Source organism: Orycteropus afer, unplaced genomic scaffold, assembly GCF_000298275.1.
Source record: "Orycteropus afer afer isolate SDZICR_OR568_19922 unplaced genomic scaffold, OryAfe1.0 scaffold00211, whole genome shotgun sequence".
Taxonomy (NCBI): Eukaryota; Metazoa; Chordata; class Mammalia; order Tubulidentata; family Orycteropodidae; genus Orycteropus; species Orycteropus afer.
Genome location: NW_006921798.1, coordinates 3549239 through 3573744, shown reverse-complemented (window position 1 = coordinate 3573744; position 24506 = coordinate 3549239). Strand labels below are relative to the sequence as shown.

General features: G+C 35.6%; 1 protein-coding gene across 1 annotated transcript in view; it reads left to right on the top strand.

Annotated features, from left to right (window-relative positions):
- Nucleotides 1-24506, top strand: part of TET2 (tet methylcytosine dioxygenase 2) — a 50162-nt gene that overhangs the window by 8695 nt on the left and 16961 nt on the right. The window contains exons 5-6 of the mRNA XM_007948300.1: nucleotides 17653-17803; nucleotides 18674-18763. Of these exons, the coding sequence (XP_007946491.1) occupies nucleotides 17653-17803; nucleotides 18674-18763 (241 nt within the window). The remainder of the gene's footprint in view (nucleotides 1-17652; nucleotides 17804-18673; nucleotides 18764-24506) is intronic.

Below are 24506 nucleotides of genomic sequence, written 5' to 3'. Positions count from 1 at the left end.
GAAGACTGGTGGTTCAAACCCACCAGCCATTCCTCAGAAGGAAGATTGGGCAATCTACTTCCGTAGTGATACTGCCTAGGAAACCCAAGAAAGGTTGCTAAAATTGAAGGTATATACTCTCGATGAGAGTGAGTTTGGTCTATATAATCAGGGTCATGTTTTGGCTTTCATGGACTTGTTTTAATTGTCTTCAACTTCAACTTGAACTTGCATATGAGCAGTTGATGGTCTGTTCTGCAGTCATCTCCTGGCCTTTTTTTGGCTGAAGATACTGAGCTTCTCCATCACCTCTTGGCACAGATGTAGTTGATCTGATTCCTGTGTACTCCATCTGGCAAAGTCCCCATATATAGCTGCTGTTTGTGTTGTTGGAAAATGGTATTTGCAATGATTAAGTTGTTGGTCTTGCAAAATTCTATCATGCAATCTCCAGTGTTATTTCTATCACCAAAGTCATATTTTCCAACTTTTCAAATACCAGTGATTCTTCTTTGTTTCCAACTTTTGCATTCCATTCATCAGTGAAAATTAACATATCTTGATTGCATGTTTGGTCAATTTCAGACTACAGAAGTTGGTAAAAATCTTCAATTTCATCATCTTTGGCTTTGATGGTTGGTGCGTAAATTTGAATAATGTTGTTGTTGTTGTTATGAACTGGTCGGACCAGACTTATAGTGACCCCCTCGTTGGGTTTCTAAGGTAGTATAACTACAGAAGTAGATTGCCCAACCTTCCTTCTGAGGAGTGGCAGGTGGGTTTGAATCACCAGCCTTCTTGTTAGCAGTCAAATGCCTTAGGCACTACGATACTAACTGGTCTTCCTTGTAGGCATATGGATATTTTCCTGTCACTGACAGCATTGTACTTCAAGATAGATCTTGAAACATTCTTTGTGATGATAAATGCCATGCCATTCCTCTTCAATTTGTCATTCCCAGCATAGTAGATCACATGATCATCTGATTCAAAATGGCCAAAACCAGTCCATTTCAGCTCACTAATTCCTTGGCTGTCATTTTTTTTACACGTTCCATTTCATTTTTTACAACTCTTAATTTTCCTAGGTTCATACTTCACACATTCTACGTTCCAATTATTAAAGGATTTTTGCAGCTCTTTCTTTTCATTTTGAGTCATGCCATGTCAGCAAATGGAGGTCCCGAAAGCTTTACTCTATCTACATCATTAAGGATAGCTCTACTGTGAGGAGGCAGCTCTTCCCCAGTCATATATTGAGTGCCCTCCGACCTGAGGGGCTCATCTTCTGGCACTATATCAGACAGTGTTTTACAGCTGTTCATGAAGTTTTCCAGTAATATATCTGACAGAGTTCCATTGCTATTCATAAGGTTTTCAGTGGCCAGTTCTTTGAGAAGTGGATGGTCTCTGCCTTCTTCCAAGTCTATCTTACTCTGGAAGCTCCACTGAAACCTGTCCACCATGGGTGACCCTGCTGGCATTTGTAACACTGGTGGCATAGCCTCCAGCCTCACAGCAACATACAAGCCACCTCAGTACAACAAACGGACAGATGTGTTAGTCATCCTTAGCTGTTCCAAACTTCTCCACTTACTTCCTGATCTTCCTTAGTTGTTCCAAACTGCCTCCAGCTTGCTTCCTAGTCTCCCTTAGCTGTTCCAAACTGCCACCAGATTGCTTTCTGGTTTCTCTTAACTGTTCCAAACCACCTCTGGCTTACTTCATGGTCTCCCTTAGCTGGGGGCCATACTCTCAGGGATTTTACCAGTCTCTATCAAATCAGTAATCCTAGTCTTTTTTATAATTTTGAGTTTTGTTCTACATGTTTCTCCCACTTTATCCAGGATCTCTTGCACTGATCCCTTTCCAAGTAGTTGACAGTAGTAGCCAGACACCATCTAGTATTTCTGGTCTCAGGTTCATGTAGGCTGAGGTTCACATGGTTCTCTAGTCCCTTGGACTAATTGTTTCCAGGTATGTTTGGTTTTCTTCATTTTTCTTTGCTCTGGATGAGGAGAGATCAATTGTTGCATGTTACATGGCTACTTACAAGGTTTTAAGACCCTAGTTTCTACTCACCAAAGTAGAATATAGAAAAATATTTTTGTTTAGTGTGTTATGCCAATTGAGCTTGATGTCCCACGTGACCATAGGCCCAAGCCAATGGGCCCAGTGACTCACTCCCTCAGGGTGTTTGGCTATGGATAAGAAGTTATTATAACTTTGCCTTATTAGCTCATACACACACACACACACACACACATACATATATGGACATATGGACATACCTATAGCACATACAAATATGTACATAGAAATATCATTTGTCAAACTTATATATGGTCATGGGTATATTCCCTCTTGCCCAGACATACGTGATCATTAGCCTGTCTACCTATGTATCCACCCATAGATTAATACTATTACTGATAATGCAGTGTTGTGTACATAAGTGTTTATCTTTGTTGTCCGTACCTCTTTTGCACCTCTCTATGTCTTTCTTTTCCTAAGTGTTATTGTGTTTGTCACTTACTTTTAGTTTATTGCCTTTCCTTTCACCTAAATCAGTACTTTTCTCTTACCTATCTAGCAGTTTTCCCTCCCAATTCTGCCATCCCTGATAACCAACAAAGAAAATTTCCTTCTATATGTAAACCTTTTCTTCTTGACTTTTTACAATAGTGAACTAATACAATATTTGTCCTTCTGTGATTGACTGATACCACTTAGCATAACATCCTCCAAGTTCATCCATGTTATGGGGTGTTGCATGGATTCTACATTATTCTTTAGTGTTACATAGTATTCCATTGTGTGTATGTCTTGTAGTTTGGTTATCCATTCCACTGTTGTTGGGCACCCAGGTTGTTTCTATCTCTTTGCTACTGTGAATCATGCTGCGATGAGCGTGGGTGTCCATATATCTATTCCTGTTCTGCTTCTCACTTCTTTAGGATATATACCTAGAAATGGGATTGCTGGATCAAATGGTATTTTTGTTTCCAACTTTTTAAGGAATCGCCATACCAATTTCCACAGTGGTTGTATCATATTACAGTCTTACCAGCAATGTATGAGAGTCTCATTCCCTCCCCATTCTCACTCACTCACTCACTCAGTGCCATCAAGTCAATTCGACTCATAGTGACCCCTCCTTGGGTTTCCATGGTGGTATCTCCATGGAAGCAGATTGCACAGTCTTCCTTCTGAGGAGTGGCTGGTGGGTTTGAACTGCAAATCTTGTGGTTAGCAGTCAAATGCCTAAGCAGTATGCCACCAGAGCACTTGTTATATTCTGTCTTGTTGAACTTTGCTATTATTGCTTGGGTGAGATGGTATCTCATTGTTGCTTTGAGCTAACATGGATAATGGATAATTTAAGGTGCTATTTTCATTAAACATTGTTTATTGAGGAAGTGTAGTCATAAGTTATGAGCAGTTTGCTCATAGTCTACGTATCTGTATCCACATAGCCTTAATTATATCATAAATGTAAGAATGTTTGTGTGCTCACTTGCTACAAGTGGCAGCTCTTGTGTGTGGTTGGTTACCACATTTGGAAGTATGAATTGCCACATACTACCCTGTTATAGTATCTGAAACAGAATGTAAGTTCAGTGAGACATTTAGGGATTTTCAGGTCAAAGACCTTGATATATAGGTAACAAATAGAAATCCAAGGCCACTTGTATTAGCATTCTGTAGGACTGATTTTTACTTCAGTTTAATCCAACTCATTACTCCCATAATAGCAATCAACATTGCTTCCATTTTTAGTGTTGATTAATAATGGAAAATATAGTGGCTATGGATATGCATTATTCTCCAGGTAATGTGGTTGAATATACTTGGTAAACTCAAGTGATAGTAGATGTTTCGTGTTTTTAAAATCTCATCCACTTGCAGGAAGTCTGAACCTTCACTTGGCGAAAGCTTCATTTTTATTATTTCTCTTAGGTAGTATCCTATATTATTCCTATTTAATATCAAAAGAATATAAGCAAATTCACAGTCCTACATTTAAATCTTGCAGTAATTAATGAAATCCTGCTCACCATTAATTCTAAAATAACTTGTATTTTGCACTTTTTTCTTTAGTATCCTTTTTTCCACAACTGCTTTCTTCTGCTTTCTCTGAATAACAACATAGCTTGCTGAGCTTATGGAAATACTCATGCTACTCATTGCAACAACCTGTTGTTACCCAAATGTGTCGTTCTGCTGGCTGTAACTTGTATGTTTTTACAAGCTTAGCTCAGAGTCTATTTCTGAGTCATGTGAAAATCAATTCTAAATAATCTATTTAGAAAAATTATTCTTCCTACATAAAAATGTGCCTTGGTTTTCTATGGTAGTTATGTTATAAAAAAATTGAAGGTATATGCTTAATTATTGCAAATCTACTTTTAGAAATGATGAGTTGGAAAGAGAAGTAACGGCTTCATAAGCACATGACTCAAATATATAATTAACTGCTCTAGATGTATGCAAAGGCATTTAGACTATGCAAAGGCATTTTACTAGGTGGATCATTAAAAATTATGGATAACATTGCAAAGAATGGAAATTCCAGAACACTTAATTGTGCTCATGTAGAAACTCATGTACATAGACCAAGAGTCAGTCATTCAACCAGAACAAGGGGCTCCTGCATGTTTTAAAATCAGAAATGGTGTACGTCAGGGTTGTATCCTTTCACTACACTTATTCAATCTATATGCTAAGCAAATGATCAAAAAAGCTGGAGTCCATGAGAAAGAAGTATTGGAGGAAGACTTATTAACAACCTGCAACATACAGGTGCTACAACCTTGCTTGCTGAAAGTGAAGACAACTTGAAGCACTTACTGATGAAGATCAAAGACTACAGCCTTCAGTATGGATATAACATCTCAACGTAAAACAAAACTCCTCACAAGTAGACCAATAAGCAACATCATGATAAATGGAGAAAAGATTGAAGTTGTCAAGGGTTTCATTTTACATGGATCCACAATCAGTGCCCACAGAAACAGTAGTCAAGAAATCAAAGCACATATGGCAATGGATAAATCTGTTGCAAAAGACCTCTTTAAAGTGTTCAAGGGCAAAATATTACATTGAGGACTAAGATGAGCCAGACCCAAGCCATAGTATTTTCAGTTGTCTCATATGCATGTGAAAGCTGGATGGTAAATAAGGAAGACCAAAGAAGAATCGATGCCTTTAAAATACAGTGTTTGTGAAGAATATTGAATATACCGGGAACTGCCAGAAGAACAAAGAAGTCTGTCGTATAAGAAGTGCAACCAGAATACTCCATTAGAAGTGGAGATGACAACAATTTGTCTCATGTACTTTAGACATGTTATCAGGAGGGACTAGGAGGGACATCACGCTTGGTAGGGTAGAGGGTCAGCGAAAAAGAGGAAGACCTTCAACCAGATGGATTGACACAGTGGCTGCAACAGTGGGCTCAAACATAGCAACAATTGGGTGGATGGTGCTGGATCAGGCAGTGTTCTGTTTCTGTTGTACATACTCATTGCCGTCAAGTCAATTCCAACTCATAGTGACCCCTCCTTTGGTTTCTGAGGCAGTATCTCTTCGGAAATAGATCGCCCAGTCTTCCTTCTGGGCAGTGGCTGATATCTATTGTACATAGTACCAACTCAGCAGCTACAATCAACAGATGGGAAATACTATTCCATTTACACTAACTTTATTTGTTCCTTCTAAAAAAAAGAAAATAAAGCACATAGGTGCCCTACAAACCCAGCCACTCCTTGGAAGGAAGACTGGACAGTCTACTTCCATAGAGGTACTGCATCGGACACCCAAGGAGTGGTCACTATGAGTTGGATTCAACTTGATGGCAGTGAGTTTTTTCTAATTAGAAAGAAAGTTAAGCACATTGGATTCATGTTGTTGATAGTATTTCTTTTTCAAGAATTCAGGAACACTGCGTTTTTTTGTTTTATTTTTTTATAGCAGACTTGCTTTTTTGAGTTGATCAGAAAGATCATTGAACTCTTTGTGAAAATAACAGTTGTTTTATTTAAATAAATGAAAATTATATTTCACATTCAATTTTATTAATTAGATTTTCATTAATATCGTTATCTCTAGTATTTTACCCCTGGAAACATTTCTTTATTTCAAATAAACGCCATTGCTTGAAAAGGAATCTGATGTATGTTGTTGTTGCTTTGTGCCATCAAGTCAAACCAGACTCATAGCGACCCCTCCTTGGGTTTCTGAGGCAGTATCACTACAGATATCTGAGGCAGTATCACTACAACCTTCCTTCTGAGGAGTGGCTGGTGGGTTTGAACCTCCAGCCTTCTGGTTAGCAGTCAAGTGCCTTAGGCACTATGCTACCAGAGCTCCTAAGGAAGAAATTTACCAAATTTTGTTATTTTGCCTTTGAAAGACTTGAACCAGGGTCTGAGAAAACTTATGATTTGTTTAACTGAGTAGGAGGCAAGTACAAAACTATTAAAAGATGTGCTTCAAATGTTAAGATATTTTACAAATACCAGCTGTATATTTTTGCCTGTCTTTATCTAGAATTTTGAGGTAAAAATGAGTAATTATTGAGATGAAGTTTAAGTGTGAGCCTACTTATACTACAGGAATTCTCAAAAAAATAAAAAACAACCTTAATAGCCACATGTTTAAATTAGACACTTAACCAATGGCAGTATAGACTTTCGTCAGATATAGCTTTGAAGTTTCTTCTGCCCTATAAAAATTTTTTTTATTATATGTCTGCCAGAAGTTAAAATATTGGCTTTTTGCCAAGAACAGAGGGTAATCTCAGACTGTGGCTGATGACTCATAATTTAATGTTCAAAGCTGTGTGAACCTCATTACTGAGTTCTTATAAATCCATGTGCCTACATGCACCATGACCACTTCTCTGTGAGTCTACAAAAGAACTGTGAGAGCATCTTTCATAGGGAAAGTAAAAAACTGACTTTTACAGTTTTCTTTAAGCCAAACCAGCTGTTTCCCCTTTAAAGATTTCCCTTTGAGATTTCCAATTCATGACTAGGTCTAGCCAATATTTTTTTTGGCAAGTAAGAGTTGTGGGAGTATGTATCTGTCATCATTGGGAAGCCAAAGCAAGAAATGCCTTCTGCTATGGTGGGTGATGTTAAACTTTTTAAGAAATTTTATATTATAAGAATTTTCAAACATACATGAAAGGAGAGTACAGTACGAACTCAGCATGCAGCTACTACCTTTTTAAATATTTTACCAATATTGCTTCATATGTTCCCCTGCCATTCCCTATTCCCACATCTACCTCCAGGAGAGTTTAAAAGCAAAACGTGTATCTTGTGATCTTACCTGTAAATTCTGTATGTACTGTATTACTAACAGATAAGATTTTTTTTAATAAAACCTAGCCATAGTCTCATTATCACATATTAAAAATTGAAAATGATTCCTTAATATCATTTAATATTCAGACCATGTTAAAATTCCTTGCTTGCATTCTGTTAAAAAAAAAAATCACAAATGTGAAAATGTGTTTCACAGAAAAGAAAGTCCACAGGTTGTATTTGATTGAGGATTTTGAGGTCTTATTTCATGCTTTATTCTCTAGCCTTAATGATTAACAGAATTTCCTTTCACTCTTAAAAGTGTCCCAGTGTGAAAGATAAATTATGTGATCCACAAGTATCCTTTTCTTTGAATTTATTTGTGTAATATATGATATGCTCTGTAAAATTTTCCACATTCTGTATTTGTCTTATTGCATCTTGTTGTTTGTTTAACTTGTTCCCCTATACCCAGTAGCTTTTGTACATTGCTATTTAGAGGCCTAGTAAATTTTAGGTTGTATGTATGTATATATTCACAAAACTACTCCATAACTGATGCTGTAATCTTCTTAATAGTTCATATCCATCAGGACATACATAATGTCTGCTTTGTTGCAGTTTAAGAGTATGTTCAGGATTTTTCAGCTTGATCCATCAAAAATAAATTTCCTCTCTACAGAACCCAGTCTAACACACCAACTAATAGCTTAGAATCAATGGACAATGATTGCCTTTGTCCATTATTCTGTTAGGATTTTTATTTTTTTATGTTATTTTATTTATCTTGTAGAAATTCAAATTAATTAATTTTACTAATATTTCTGTACTTGCATAAGTTAGAATATATAATTGTATTTTCAGTCTAAATTATTTTTTACAATTAGAAGTCCAAATAATAACTCAAAGGTTAAGAACCATGTTATTCTAAAACATGTTATATTGATGACCTTTTAAATTGTATTTATTCTACAAATTTATCATTTATTTATGAGCCAAACTCTGAGTCATATTAAAATCATACTGTCATGTATTAATTCTAATAATGTTTGAAAGACCCTTATGGAAATAAAAATGATTATTGATCATTATTTCATTTAAGAAAACAGCTTGAATGTACTCCACATTGGTACGTAGAATTTAATTGAGATATAAGTCACATACCATAAAATCAACCCATTAAAATGTGTAGTTATTTGTTTTTAGTATAGTCATAGAATTATGCAGCCATAACCACTATTTTATTATAGAACATTATCATCTCTCCAAAGGGAAACTCCATACCCATTGGCAGTCACTCCCCGATTATTCCCCTCCCTCAGCCCCAAGAAACCACTGATTGACTTTCTGTCTTTCTGAATTTCTCTGCTTTTTACATTTCACATTCATGTTCTCATTAGGTGCCATCGAGTCAGCTTCGACTCATAGCCTCTAACTACCAATGTACAAAAGCTACTGAGTATAGAGGAACAAGTTAAACAAAACAACAAGTTGCAGTAAGACAAATATAGAATGTATTTTGGACATTAAATGGACAGTTTTACAGAGCATATCATATATTACAGAAATAAATTCAAAGAAAAGGAGACTTGTGGATCATATAATTTATCTTTCACACTGGGACACTTTTAAGAGTGAAAGGAAGTTCTGTTAATAATTAAGGCTAGAGAATAATGCATGAAATAAGACCTCAAAATCCTCAATCAAATGTACAATCTTATGTATAAGAGACTGAAACACTGCCCGGTTGTGCACCTTCCTCACAATCCTTGCTATACCTGAGCCCATCATTGAATCCACTGTGTCAGTCCATTTCCTTGAGGGTCTTCCCTGTCTTGCTGACCCTCTACTTTACCAAGCATGATATCCTCCTTCAGGGAATGGTCCCTTCTGACATGACCAAAGTAGGTGAGATGAAGTCTGGCCATTCTTGCTTCCAAGAAGCATTCCAGCTACACTTCTTTCAAGACAAATTTGTTCATTCTTCTAGTAGTTCATGTTACTTTCAGTATTCTTCTTTAACAGCACAATTCAAAACCATCAACTGTTCTTTGATCTTCCTTATTCATTGTCCAGCTTTCAAATGCAATGGAAAATGCCATGGCATGGGTTAGGCACACCTTGGTCTTCAAAGAGACATCTTTGCTCTTCAACTCTTTATAAAGAGGTCTTTTGCAGCAGATTTGCCTAGTGCAAAATGTTGTCTGATTTCTTGACTGTTGCTTCAATTGGTGTTGATTGTGGAATGACGTAATATGAAATCTTTGACAACTTCAATCTTTTCTCCACTTACCGTGATGCTACTTATTGGTCCATTTGTGAGGATTTTCACTTTCCTTATGTTGAGGTGTAATCCATACTAAATATTCTCTTTAATTTTCATCAGTAAGTACTTCAAGTCATCTTCACTTTCAGCAAGCAAGGTTGTATTGCCTGCATATCATAGGTTGTTAATGAGTCTTCTTCCAATCCTTCTTCATGTAGTCCATTTTCTTGGATTATTTGCTCAGCATACAGATTGAATAAGTATGGTGAAAGGATACAAGCATGACACACACCCTTCCTGATTTTACACCATGAAGTATCTTCTTGTTCTGTTCAAACAACAGCCTCCTGTTCTATGTATAGGTTCCTCGTGAGCACAATTAAGTGTTCTGGAATTGCCATTCTTCTCAATGTTATCCATAATTTTTATGATCCACACAGTCGAATGCTTTTACATAGACAATAAAACACAAGTAAACATCTTTCTGGTATTATTTGCTTGTCAACCAATAATATATTGTAGTAATGTATAGCTGACATCAGCAATGATATACCTTGTTCTATATCCTTTTCTGAATCCAGGTTAAATTTCTGGAGGTTCCTTGTCAGTATACTGCTGCGACCATTTTTCTGAATTATCTTCAGCAAGATTTTACTTGGATGTGATATTAATGATATTGTTTGATAATTTCTACATTCTGTTTTATCACCTTTCTTTGGAATGGGTACAAATATGCATCTCTTCCAGTCAGTTGGCCAGGTAGTTGTCTTCCAAATTTCTTGGCATAGATGAGTAAGTGCCTCCAGTGCAACATCCTTTTGTTGAAACATCCCCATGGGTATTCTGTCATTTCCTGGAGCTTTGTTTTTCACTCATTCCCTCAGTGCAACTTCAACTTCTTCCTTCGATAACATTCATTCTTAATTACATGCCACCTCCTGAAATAGATGAATATTGACCTATTCTTTTTGGTACAGTGACTCAGTGTATTCCTTCCATCTTCTTTTAATGTTTCCTGCATCATTAAGTATTTCACCCATAGAATATTTCACCATTGCAACTTGAGGCCTGAACTTTTTCTTCAGTTCTTTCAGCTTGAGAAACTCTGAGCTTGTTCTTTCCTTTTGGTTTTCTAACTCTAGGCCTTTGCACATTTCATTATAATAATTGCCTTTGGCTTCTCGAGCTGCCCTTTGAAATCTTCTGTTCAACTCCTTTATCCTTTATCATTTCTTCCATTTGCTTTCACTACTCCATTCAAGAGCAAGTATCAGAGTCTCTTCTGACATCCGTTTTAGTCTAGTCATTCCTGTCTTTTTAATGACCTTTTGCTTTCTTCATGGATGATGTTCTTGATGTCATCCCACAATTCATCTGGTTTTCTTCCAGTGGTGTTCAGTGTGTCAAATCTGTTCTTCAGATGGTCTCTAAATTCAGGTGGGACATAATCAAGGTCATATTTTGGCTCTCATGGACTTGTTTTAATTCTCTTTGGCTTTAATGTGAACTTGTATATTAGCAATTAATGGTCTGTTCCACAGTCAGCTCTTGCCTTGTTATGGCTGAAGATATGGAGCTTCTCCATTGTCTCTTTCCACAGATGTAGTCAATCTGATTTCTGTCCATTCCATATGGTGAGGTCCACATGTATAGCTGATGTTTATGTTGTTGAAAAAAAGGTATTTGCAATGATTAATTAATTGGTCTTGCAAAATTCTGCCATACAATTTCTGGTGTTATTTCTGTCTCCAAGGCCATATTTTCCAACTAGTCTTGATTCTTCTTTGTTTCCAACTTTTGCATTCCAATACCAGTAATAATCAATGTATCTTAATGGCATGTTCAGTCAATTTCAGACTGCAAAAGTTGGTAAAATATCTTCAATTTCCTGGTCTTTAGCTTTAGTCATTGGTGCATAAATTTGAATAATAGTAGTAGTAACTAGTCTTCCATTCCATTTCATTTTTAACAACTTCCAGTTTTCCTAGATTCATACTTCATACACTCCATGTTCCAATTATTATTGGATGTTTGCAACTGTTTCTTCCCATTTTGAGTCATTGCACATCAACAAATGGAGGTCCTGAAAGCTTTTCTCCATCTGTGTCATTAAGATTGACTCTACTTTGACGAGGCAGGTCTTCTCCAGTCATTATTTTGAGCACCTTCCAACTTGAGAGGCTCATCTTCTGGCAGTGTATCAGATAATGTTTCAGGCTATTCATAATGTTTTCCAGTAATATATCAGACAGTGTTTCACTGCTTTTCATAAGGTTTTCACTGGCCAATTCTTTGAGAAGTAGATGGCCCCATCCTTGTTCCCAGTCTGTCTTAGTCTGGAAGCTCCACTGAAACCTGTCCACTATGGGTGACCCTGCTGGTATTTGAAATACCAGTGGCATAGCCTCCAGCCTTACAGCAACACTCAAGCCACCACAGTACAACAAACTGACAAACACATATTGTACAATTTACAGTAATGGTGTACAATTTGTGGCCTTTTCTGTTTTACTTAGTTTTCAAGGTTCATATGTATTGTAACATCAATCAGTACTTTATTCCTTTATATGTCCAAATAATATTCCATTGCTATTCAGACATATATTACATGATTCTTTACAATTTTCTAAGAAGCTCTGGTGATACAGCACTTCTGACATTTGACTGCTAACCAGAAGGCTGGAGGTTCAAACCCACCAGCCACTTTGTGGAAGGAAGATGGTGCAATCTACTTCTTTAAAGATTAACAGCCTCCAAAACCCAATGGGGATTGTGAAGGGTTAGAATTGACTCGATGGCAATGAGTTTGATTTTTTGATTTTAGGATTTTCTATGTACAAGATCATGCCATATATAATAGAGATAATTTTTATTCTTTCATTCCATTCTAGATACCATTATGTCTTTTTCTTGCCTAAAGGCCCTGGCTAGAATCTTCAGTAAATGAATAAAATTGTCAAAACCAAGCATTCTTGCCATGTTCCTGATTTTAGGGGAAAAGCATTCAGTCTTGCACCATTAAGAATGATGTTAACTATGCATTTTTCATAAATGCTCTTTATCAGATCGAGAAAGTTCCCTTATATTGCCTATTAAATTGTTTTTATATTATTGTTTTTTTATGAAAAAATGCTGGCTTTTTGTCAACTGCTTTCTTTAGCTGATATGTGTTACTTTTTATCTTCATTATTATTATTCTATTAATATGGTATATTACCTTGATTGATTTCATATGTTAAACCAAAATTGCATTCCTAGGATAAATCCCACATGGTCATGGAATATAATCGTTCTTATATAGTGCTAGATTCATTTTTTCTGGTATTTTATTAAGGATCTCTGCATATATATTCATACGGGATATTGATCTATAGTTTCTTGTATGTATTTGTCTGGTTTTGGTATCAGAGTAATACTGGCCTCATAATGAAAATTTATGAAAGTTCAGTATTCATTATTCTTTAAATGTTTGGTAGAATTCATCAGTTAAGCCAGCTGTGTGTGGACTTTTCTCTATGGCAAGTTTTTTTGTTTACTAATTCAATCATTTTTGTTTTCATGATTATATACATGTACTTCTCACTTATCTGTTTTTTTTTTTTTGTTGTTGTTGTTGTTGTTATGTGCCGTAGAGTCAGAACCAACTCATAGCGACCCCTCCTTGGGTTTCTGAGGTGGTATCACTATGGAAGTAGATTGCCCAACCTTCCTTTCGTCTCACTTATCTACTACCTCATTATCCAATATTTTACATTTATGGTAATAGTAAAATATCTCCCCTCCAACTATTTTGCATACTAATGACATATATCTGGTAGTAACTAGTGCCAAGCTGAGAGATGTGAGTAACACTGGCGGTGATGGTAAAGGTTATGTATCTATGTGGCTGGGCCATGATCTGAGGAGTGATTGGTGGGTTTAAACTGCCATCCTTCTGGTTAGCAGTCAAATGCCTTAGCCACTAGGCCACCAGAACTCCCTCTCAGTGATTTGACAGTAATATAATGATGTAATTTCAGTTATGTGCTGATGTTGTCATCATCTATTTTTGCATAATGTCAACTTTCACATAACAACCTGGTCCTTGGAAACCACGTTGATGAGTGAGGAGTGGGTGTATTCAGATGTTCTGTTTCTTCTTGAGTCAGGTTAGATGATTTGTATATTTCTAGGAATTGGTCCATTTCATCTAGCTTACCTAATTTTTTGACAGCTAGTTGTTCTTAGTATTCCCTTATAATCTTTTTTATTATTATTTCTGCATACTCATGTCTTTTTTTTCATTTCTGATTTTAAAAATTTGAGTATTCTTTCTTTTTCTTGGTCAGTGTCTTAGCTACCTAATGCTGAAAATACCTCAAGTTGGATAGCTTTAAGGAACAGACACTTATCTTCTCATAGTTGTGGAGGCTAAAACTCCAAATCAGTTTCTTGGCTATTTCAATTCCTTCTCCTACTTTGTGGTGATTGCCAGCAATCTTTGGTATTCCTTTTCTTGTAAATGATACTCAAGTGGCATCTATTTCTCCCCTGTGTGTCTCTCTGTGATTATTCTGTTCTTTATATAACTCATAAGAGATTAGACTTAGGGCTTACCCTACACTTGGTATGACCTCATTAGCAAAACAAAGAAAATCTCTTTTTGCGAACAGAGTCATAGTCACAGATACAGGGTCCAGGACTTCAGTGTACATTTTTTTGGAGACACAGTTCCATCCATAAATAAGTCTAGTTAGAGTTTTGTTAATTTTGTTCATGTTTTCAAGAACCAACTTTTGGCTTTGTTTATTTTTGCTATTGCTTTTCTTTATCTATTCTACTCATTTACACTCTATTATTTTCTTTCTTCTGCTTACTTTAGTTTGCTTTTCTTTCTATGCTTTCCTAAATTGGAAGGATAATTTATTGACTAGAAATCTTTCCTCCCTTTTTAAAATAAACATTTACGGCTATCAATTTCCTTCTCAACACTCTTTTTTTTTTTTGGATTCTGTAGGTTTTGGTATGTTATGTGTTTTCATTTTCTTTCACTTAAAATAATTTCTAATTTCCTGTGTGTATGTTCCTTCAACCCATGGTTATTTATGAGTGTGTTGTTTAATTCCCACATATGTTATGAATTTACCAAATTTGCTTCTATTACTCATTTCTAAGTTCACTCTTTGTCATTTCAGGACATACTTTGTATTATTTTATTTCTTTTAAATGTATTGACACAACCAAACATTATGGTCTATCCTGGAGAATGTTCTCTGCACATAAGAAGAATGTGTATTTTCCTCTTGTTGGGTGGAATGATTTGTTAGGACTAGTTGGTTTATAGTGTTTTTCACATCTTTTGTTTTCTTAGTGATTCTTTCATTATAGAATAGAGTTCTATTCATTATTGTTGTTGTTGTTATGTGCCGTCGAGTCGGCCCTGACTCATAGCGACCCCTCCTTGGGTTTCCGAGGCAGTATCACTACGGAAGTAGGATTGCCCAACCTTCCTTCCGAGGAGTGGCTGGTGGGTTTGAACCACCAGCCTTCTGGTTAGCAGTCAAGTGCTTTAGCCACTATGCTACCAGAGCTCCTATATTCATTATTGGAAGTATGATATAGTAATTGTTGAATTGTCTCTTTCTCCCTTCAGTTCTGTCAGTTTTTGCCTCATATATTTTGAAGTTCTGTTGTTAGGTCCATATGTGTTTATAATTGTTATGTCTTCTTGATGGATTGCTATTATCATAATATAATGTCCTTCTTTATTTCCAATAACAACTTTTTGTTAAAATCTCTTTTGTCTGTTATTACTTTAGCCACTCCTTCTTTTATGATTACTCTTTGTATGAAATATCTTTTTCCATCCTTTTACCTTTAGCCTATTTGCATCTTTGAATCTAAAGTACTTCTTTTTATAGACAACCTATAGTTGGATTAAGGAGTTCTGGTGGTAGAGTGGTTAAGACAGTTGGCTGCTAAGCAAAAGGTTGGTGGTTCAAACCCACTACCCACTCCATGGAAGAAAGATGAGGCAGTCTGCTTCTATAAAGATTTACAGCCTTGAAAATCCAATGGACCTATGAGTCGGAATTGACTCGATGGCAGTTAGTCTGGTTTTGGTTTGACAATTAGATTATTATTATTACTATTATTTTCTGGTACATTCTTCAATTCTCTGCTACTTAATTTAAGTATTTTTTTCTATTTACATTAATGTAGTTTCTGATAAGGTAGGATTTATGCTACCATTTTTCTCCTTGTTTTCTAATATATTTTGTGCTTTTTTTGTTTATTTCTGTTTATCCACTACTTCCTTAATCTATGTTAAATAGATATTTTCTAATATACTATTTTTCCCATTTCTCATTTTTTTACTATATTTTTTGAGTTATTTTCTTAGTGGCTTCCTTAGAAATTATAAATAACATTCTCTTTTCAAATGACCTAGTTCACATTAGTCTCAGTTTCAGTACTATACAAATTTTTTTCTCCTATATAATTCCATTTACTCCCTCTGTATTGTGCTGTTATCATTATACAAATTACATCTTTATACACTGGTAGCACAGTGGCTAATAACTAGAAGCTCAGTGGTTCAAACCTACCAGTTGCTCCACAGAAGGAAGATAAGGCAACCTGCTTCCATAAAGACTCATAGCCTAGGAAAAACAGTAGGAGTCCCAATGAGTTGAAATTGACCCAGTCACAGTGAGAAGATATGCCTGTCAGCAGTCAGCACAAATTCGTAATTGTTGCTTTATAAATTGTCTTTTCAATCAGATACAAGACAAAAGAGTTACAGACAAACAAAATACATATATACTCTCTTTTAATATATAGTTTCCTTTACTAATGCTCATCATTTCTTCATGTGGATTTGAGTTACTCTTTAGTATTTCCTGAAGGACTTTAGTATTTCTTAAGGTAGGTTTGAAAGCAACCTTTTAAAAAAATAATATAAACTTAGAAATGTCGTAATGTATCATTTATTTTTGAAGAATAGTTTTTGCTGAATACATAATTCTTGGTTCATAGTCCTTTTCTTATAATTTTGAATGTGTCACCCTACTTCCTTTGCCCTCCATGGTTTCTTGTGAGACATCTACTATTCATCTTATTGAGGACCCTTTGTATATAATGGGCCATTTCTCTTTTTGCTGCTGTCAATATTCTCTCTTTGTCTTTCACAAGTTTGATTATAATTTTTCTAGGTGTGGATTGCTTTGAGTTAGTGCTAATTGTAGTTTATTGAGCTTTCTGGATATGCAGATTCATGTTTGTCATCAAATTTGAGAAATTTTAGCCATTATCACTTCAAATGTTCTTTTTACCTCTTGCTTTCCTCTCCTCTCCTTCTGGAGATCCCGTTATGCATATATTGGAATGCTTAATCATGTCTCACAGGTCTTTAAGACTCTTCATTTTTTTTCCCCCCCGGAATAGATAATCTTAATTGATTATTTCCCTCCTTTCCTTCTTCCCTCCTGCTCACATCTGGTGCTGAACATCTTTAGTGACTTCTTCATTTCAGTTATTATAGTTTTCAACTACAGAATCGTTATAGTTTCTTTATTGTAACTTTTATCTCTGTATAGATATTCTCTATTTGATAAGACATTGTTCTCTTACTTTAGTTTTTAGACATGATTTTATTCATCTTTTTGAACATGTGTAACATAGCTGACTTAGGTTTTTATTTATTAAATTGAAGATCTGTCTATGAGCTCTGTGCTGATAAAATTACTCAGAGGGGACAAGGCCTGGAAAGAAGTATGAGAGGAGCTTCTAGTATGCTAATAAATGTCTTATTTCTTGGTTTGGGTGCTATTTACATAGATGTGTTCCATTTGTGAATATGTATTAGCTGTATAATTGTGTCTACTTTCCTATGTGTGTGTATTATACTGAAATAGAACATGTTTTTTTTTTTTAATTATCTTTTAAAGTCAATTGAAATAGTTCTTTACTCCATGTGCTTGATACAGAGTTTGATTAGACTTCTTTTTCAAACTCATTTTGCACTAATTGTTGCATGTAGACACTGAGAATATGAGTTTGGCAGCCTAGATAATTGTATCCATACCCATGAAGGTGATCCCTTTAATTTCTCAGGAGAACCTGTGCCTGTCAAGGGCTGGACCCAGAGACCTGCGGTGCTTCTTTTTCTTTTGGTTGTTCCTGGAGCATGTACTACAATGGTTGTAAGTTTGCCAGAAGCAAGATCCCAAGGAAATTTAAACTGCTTGGAGATGACCCGAAAGAGGTTAGTTTATTTCCTGTTGTATAATATCTTTATTTTTCATAGAGAATAGGTAAGAATAGATAAAATAACAATATGACATACTCTGTTAATTTCCCATCAATTGAATCTCATAGATTAATCAACAAAAACTTGGCAAAACTGTAGACTTACATTATAATTTTATAAAAAGTATACATAATAATTACTATGTTATGACAAAGTAATGAAGTTTAAGCAGCATAAACTTCCTATGACATCTTCTATTTATTCTTTATCTTAATGTTTAATATATACCACATTCTGGCTCTGAGGATTTTACTCATATTTGAATCATCCAATACTTCTTAGGTGTTTTAAGATAAATCATCTACTTGAAATGCTATTTTAATAAACTTTTTTTTTAAATATTGAATTTGGAAATAGACTAATTAAGGCAGGCAAATCATTTCAATAGCTCATCTCCCTTGGCAGCTTACTGGAAGAAATATTAGAGAATATAACCTCTTTAAAACCATATGGCTTCAGTCTTCTAACACAAGCCCTAGCATAGATACATGCTTATAAAAATGCCAATTATCTACATGCAAAGTAGGAAATCAGCTAATCTTATGAAAATACCAAATAGCTGGATATATAATAGTACACACAAAAATAGGTGACAGTGTATACTTTTCACTTAGCAATAATCATGATTTTAAGATGCTTCACTTAATAAGAGAGGCACTATATATTGTGGTTTGGATCTAAGATACAGGGGAAAACATCTAACTGATATTCTCTCTCATATATATCTATATCTATCTATATAGATAGATAGAGAGAGAGAGAGAGAGAGGGAGGGAGAGAAAATGGATTTAGAATTTAATATATAGAATTGCTCATTTTATACAGGAAGAAAAACTAGAGTCTCATTTGCAAAACCTGTCTACACTTATGGCACCAACATACAAGAAACTTGCACCTGATGCATATGATAATCAGGTAAGTTTAAATACTTATTGACAAGGAGTGGAACAATTTACTTACTTATTTATGATTCATGATCTACCTATTTCCAAACAAATTTTGAAGCAGCAATTTTCCTGTATATTTCTGACTTTTTCTCTTCTTTAGTGTCAAAAGTTATTGTAGTGTTCTATTTCTTTATGTAAAAATTGTACCATCCATAAGAACCTATTTTTTGGTCACTTTATCCATAAAAATAATGATATTTTAAGAATCACCAACTGTTCTATCTACTAATATTGTTCTCATGGATAACAAAACTGAAGGAGACTTTGGTGTGGTCATTAAATCAAAATTAAGTAGCTGAAACTATTAAAAAAAACAAACCAAACTCACTGCCGTCGAGTCAGATCCAACTCATAGTGACCCCTCCTTGGGTTTCTGAGGTGGTATCTCTACAGTAGTAGATTACCCATCTTTTCTTCCAAGGAGTGGCTGGTTGGTTTCAACCACCAGCCTTCTGGTTACCAGTCAAATGCCTTAGGCACTATGGCACCAGAGCTCCTGCTGAGACTATATGTTCTAACAATCTACTAACTGTTTTATAGGAAGTCATAATTAAAAAGCTTTGAGTGTAATACATTGCAAGTGTACATGTCTTTTTAGATCCTCTTCTTTTTCTTGACTATGACTCCATGAAACAAGCACAAACCTTCTTTCTTTCTTTTTTTTTTTTTTTTTTTTTTCCTATCTTATATGTGTGTTTTAAGTTATACCTAGTTTAAAAAGCTAGGTAATTTGATCAGAAATTGCTCATGAAAGAAAGTGAAAGACTGTAGTCTTCACTCTTTCAATAACATCAATAAGTATCAAATGAAAACCTATTACTAACCGGACACTGTGTTTTGTCCCCGGGTTGTATAGATAAAGAAAGCAAGTTCTGTGTTTTCAAGGAGTTCCTTTTTTTAGAAAAAACATAGAAAGTAAGTTAACAATTACAGAATAAAATAATTGCTAGGGTAGAGGTATGCACACATTTCTGAAAGACGAAAGGATTTTCCTTAAAAGCAAAGTAGAAAGCTAAGGTCATGAATGGTTTTGGATGCTATATAAAAATCTTTGAACATTATCCTGTAGGTAAGAATGCTACCACTGACTGACTGGGTGTTTTAAGTATGCATTTTAGTAGAGGAAGTGAAATGATTTAATTTGTATTTTAAAAAGGTCACTCAGCAAGCCAAATGAAATATAGCTTACATCAGTGTAAGATTAAATTAGAAAAGAGTGAAGCTGGTGCAGTGATTGAGCAAGAGATTTTAAGGTCCTAAATTAAAGAAATGACAGTAGTGATAGAGAAAAGGAAAAAAAAAAAGTATGTGAAATATTTGAAGTGGAACTTATAAAACTTGGCAACCAATTGGAGGTAATGATGAGCAAAAGAGAGAATTCAAAGATCTCCCAAATTTCTATCTTAGGCACATGATTCTATTAACTAGGAGTAAATTTTTGACTATTATTTGGGATGTGTTGGGATTGATATGATTCTAGGATAATTAGATGGAGAAACAGAAGAAAAATTTAGACTAGCACTATGACTTGAGGGTGATGAAAAGGCAGGAAGTATTTGAAGTGAAATACATAGAAACAAATGCAGTTTTTCTGAATAGAGGTTATAAAGAAGAAAGGAGGTAAAATGGTGGGATTCTGAAGTGCATTAGCATTTTAGGGTTGGGTGGAGTAAGAGAAGCCAGTGAAGTAAGTGCTGAGAGTAGAGTCATTAGAATAGAAAAGATTTAAGATTTAAGGGAGAGAGGAAGACTGGTAGATGAAGGATCTAGAGGTTATGGAAGGGTATCTAGAGCACAGTACACAGCAGCAGTAGGGACAGGGAGATGTGAAGTGTGGTAATCTGGCAAAATTGTCACTTTCTTTGACAATATTAAAGGCTCTAATGGGATTAGATTGGTGTACACAGCAGAGATAGACAGGGGAACAATCCTAAATAATTATTTAGCGATTCTTCAGATTCAAATCTCAAAATTCTATGCTGTCCATGATATGTAGTGATGGCATTGTAGACTCTTCAAGAGAACTTTCTATAATGATAGAAGTTTTCTGTATATGCTCTTAAATATGGTAGTCATTAGTCACATGTAGTTATTGAGCACTTGGTACATGGCTAGTGCAACTGAGTTAATGAATTTAAACTTTCTAAATTTTAATTAATTTAAGTAGCCACATATTAGCTAACATATTGGACAACAAAACTCAGCCATCAGAAAGGCATGCATTTAGAACTGTCTTCAACCATTACAATGGATTCCCAGCAATCCACTTACAAACTGTGTTATATTCTTGTGAGGTGGCATAAATCTTTCTAAAAACAGACTGGATGTTTTGTATTTTTATTCAAGGAATAGAATGAAATTAACGAGTACCGTCCCCCACAAAAAAAGCCCATTGCCCTCGAGTCAATTCCAACTTATTGTGACCCTATAGGATAGAGTAGAACTACCTCATAGAGTTTCCAAGACTATAAATCTTTATGTAAGCAGACTGCTACATCTTTATCCTGCAGAGCAGCTGGTGGGTTCATACCACCGACCTTTTGGTTAGTATCTGAGACCTCTAACCACTTCACCACGAGGGCTCCTTAACTTAGACCATGTTGTTGTTGTTGTTGTATGCCATCGAGTTGGACCCGACTCATAGTGACCCCCTTTGGGTTTCTAAGGCGGTATCACTACGGAAGTAGATTGCCCAACCTTCATTTGAACTGCCAGCCTTCTGGTTAGCAGTCAATGCCTTAGGCACCATGCTACCAGAGCTCCCATAGTATGGACTAAATAGTTACAAACCATGAAACAGAGTGGTCACCACCCTTTATTTCCATTTGCATAGATTTGTATAAAGCTAGATAGAACAATGTGTTATGTGAACTCAGTGGTTAATAATATGCAAGCCATCAAAAAATTTATCATGCTGGGAGTTCAGCTTCTAGCTATGATACAGTAACAGACTAGATTTGCCTTTAACAAGTGAGAAAACAGACAAGATATATGAAGTAATTACTTTCAGACTTGAGCGGCATAAGACAATGACATCAGAAAAAAAGGGAAATTAGAAAAGGTGAACCCTATGATTATCTCACTTTACTTCCTGAAGAGAGTACTAGAACCCAGAAGAAGGAGGAAGAATCCAAACAGGCCCCAGAGTTGTCCTTGAATTGAAGAGACAAATTTCAGAATTTGAGGATGACAAGTTGTCTAGAATTCTCAAGTCAAAGCTGCATAGAGAAGTGTTCCAAAAATCTGCAGAGAGTTCTGCTTGAGTCTTCTTCAGATGAAGAAATGTGTGCATGTGAAAAAACTACTTAGCTGAGGAGAAAATTCATATAAATAAATAAAATAATAAGAAGAAGAAGCAGGGAGAACATAGAACCTGGAATAGTTATGTTCTTCCCATCTGCTGGTGAGAAAAGACCACCCCATCCACAAAGCATCATGTAGAATATTCAGCATGATATTGCTTTGGCAGTAGACACAAACTAGACATAGAATAAAGGCTGTTCTAATCCCATCTAAAATGCTTAAAATCAAACTTTGAAAGACTCAAACTGATTCTGAGTAATTTAACTGCATCTCAGAGCAAAGATTTTTAAAAATCCACCAACCAACAAGATAAAATTTATGTCTAGCATTTAATCAAAAATTACCAAGCCTACAAAGAAATAAATTTGACCCATCATAAGGAAGAAAGAAAAGTCAATCAATAGAAATTGTCCCAGAAATGACATAGATGATAGAATAAGCAGGCAAAGGCATTACAATGCCTATCATAAATATATTCCATATATTCAGGAGGCTGGTGAGAGCATGACCATGATAAAGATTGGAAGATACTGAAAATGTCCACATCAAACTTCTGGAGATGAAAAATATATTGTGTCTGAATAAAAAATACACTTTCAGATGTTAGATGGAGCTAACAGCACATTGGTGAACTTGAAGACACAGCAATAGAAACTATCCAATACAAAACATAAAAAGAAAAGACAAAACCAAAAAAATAAAGAGATTACTAAAAACCTAGGGAATATTATAGTAATATTTATGTAATCAGAGTCCTGGAATGGGGCGGGGCGGAAAAATACTTAAATAAATAATGACCAAAAGTTTTTCAAATTTTACAAAAACTATAAAGCTATAGATCCCAGAAGCTCAGCAAATGCAAAGTGATGGTAGAGGGTGAGATGGGAAGGGGAAGAAGAGTAGCAACCAGAAATGGAGAAAACTGCACTTAGATTCATCATAATCAGTTTCCTTAAAATCAGTGATAAAGTGAAAATCTAAAAAGCAGCTGAGAAGAAAAAACATTATGTGTACTGGGCAAAAACTATGATAAAGTCAAGAAACTTGATGTAAGGACAAAAAAAAGTAGAAGAGAAGCATCTTTAAACAACTAAAAGAAAAGAAGAAAAACAAAAACCTGTCATGGATCCAGAAAAGTATACCAGTGAAAACAATTCTCAAAAATCATTTTTATCATTCATGTAAAAGTTAAAAGAATCCATAACCAGCAGATGGGCTGTTGTTGTTGTTATGTGCCATCGAGTCAGATCCAACTCATAGTGACCCCTCCTTGGATTCCCAAGGCAACATCACTAAGGAAGTAGATTGCCCAGCCTTCCTTCTGAGGACTGCCTGGTGAGTTTGAACCTCCAGCCTACTAGCACCACAAAATATATAAAAGGAAGTCTTTCAGGAGAAAGAAAGAAAATAATACCAGCTAGAGATCTGGGTCAATACAAAGATATGAAGAAGAGCAGAAATAGTAAATATGTGGTAAAACCACTTTTTTCTTATTTTTAACTTTTCTTTAAAAGATAAATGCTCTGGTGGTACAGTGTGTAAGGTATTTGACTACTAAGCAGAAGGTTGGTGGTTCAAACCCACCAACCGCTCCCAGAAAGAAATGGGGCAATTACTTCTGAGAAGATTTACCACCTTGGAAACACAATGGGAGTGTATATATATATATATATATGTATGTATGTATGTATGTATGTATGGGAGCTCTGGTAGCATAGTGCCTAAGGCACTTGACTGCTAACCAGAAGGCTGACGGTTCAAACCCACCAGCCAGTCCTTGGAAGGAAGATGGGGCAATCTACTTCCGTAGTGATACTGCCTCAGAAACCCAAGGAGGGGTCGGTATGAGTTGGGTCTGACTCGACGGCATATAACAGCAACAATACACACACACACACACACACACATAGAAATGTAAATGACTTGGAATAACCAAAACAAGTATTAAAAAGAACACAATTAAGAGTTACAGTAAGATGGCAGAATAGAAAGACAAACTACACAGACCCTCTTCAACAAAGAAAAGAGGAACCAATTAACACAGATACAGAAGATAATCCTGGAGCCCTGAGCTTTGAAAAGAAGGATATAGAAGTGGACTAAACTCCAACTAGTAGAAGAACCTGCATGAAAACAGCAAAAAAGGTGATACACGGAGCTGTGGAGTGTCAGTGATCCTGATGGCATGGATATTGCCAAGTGGTGCTAGGACCAAAGATTTAACCTTAAAACCAACCCTTCTATCCAGGGGCTGCATGAAGGACTGCATTGGTGGCTGGTGAATAAAAGGGGAAGCAACACAGAAGAAGATGGGTGAGCTGTGGACTTTTAGCTATCTGGAGGGCACAACCATTTTGAATGTTTACATGTGGTTTGACCATTTTGAATATTTAAAGTGACAGCATTCT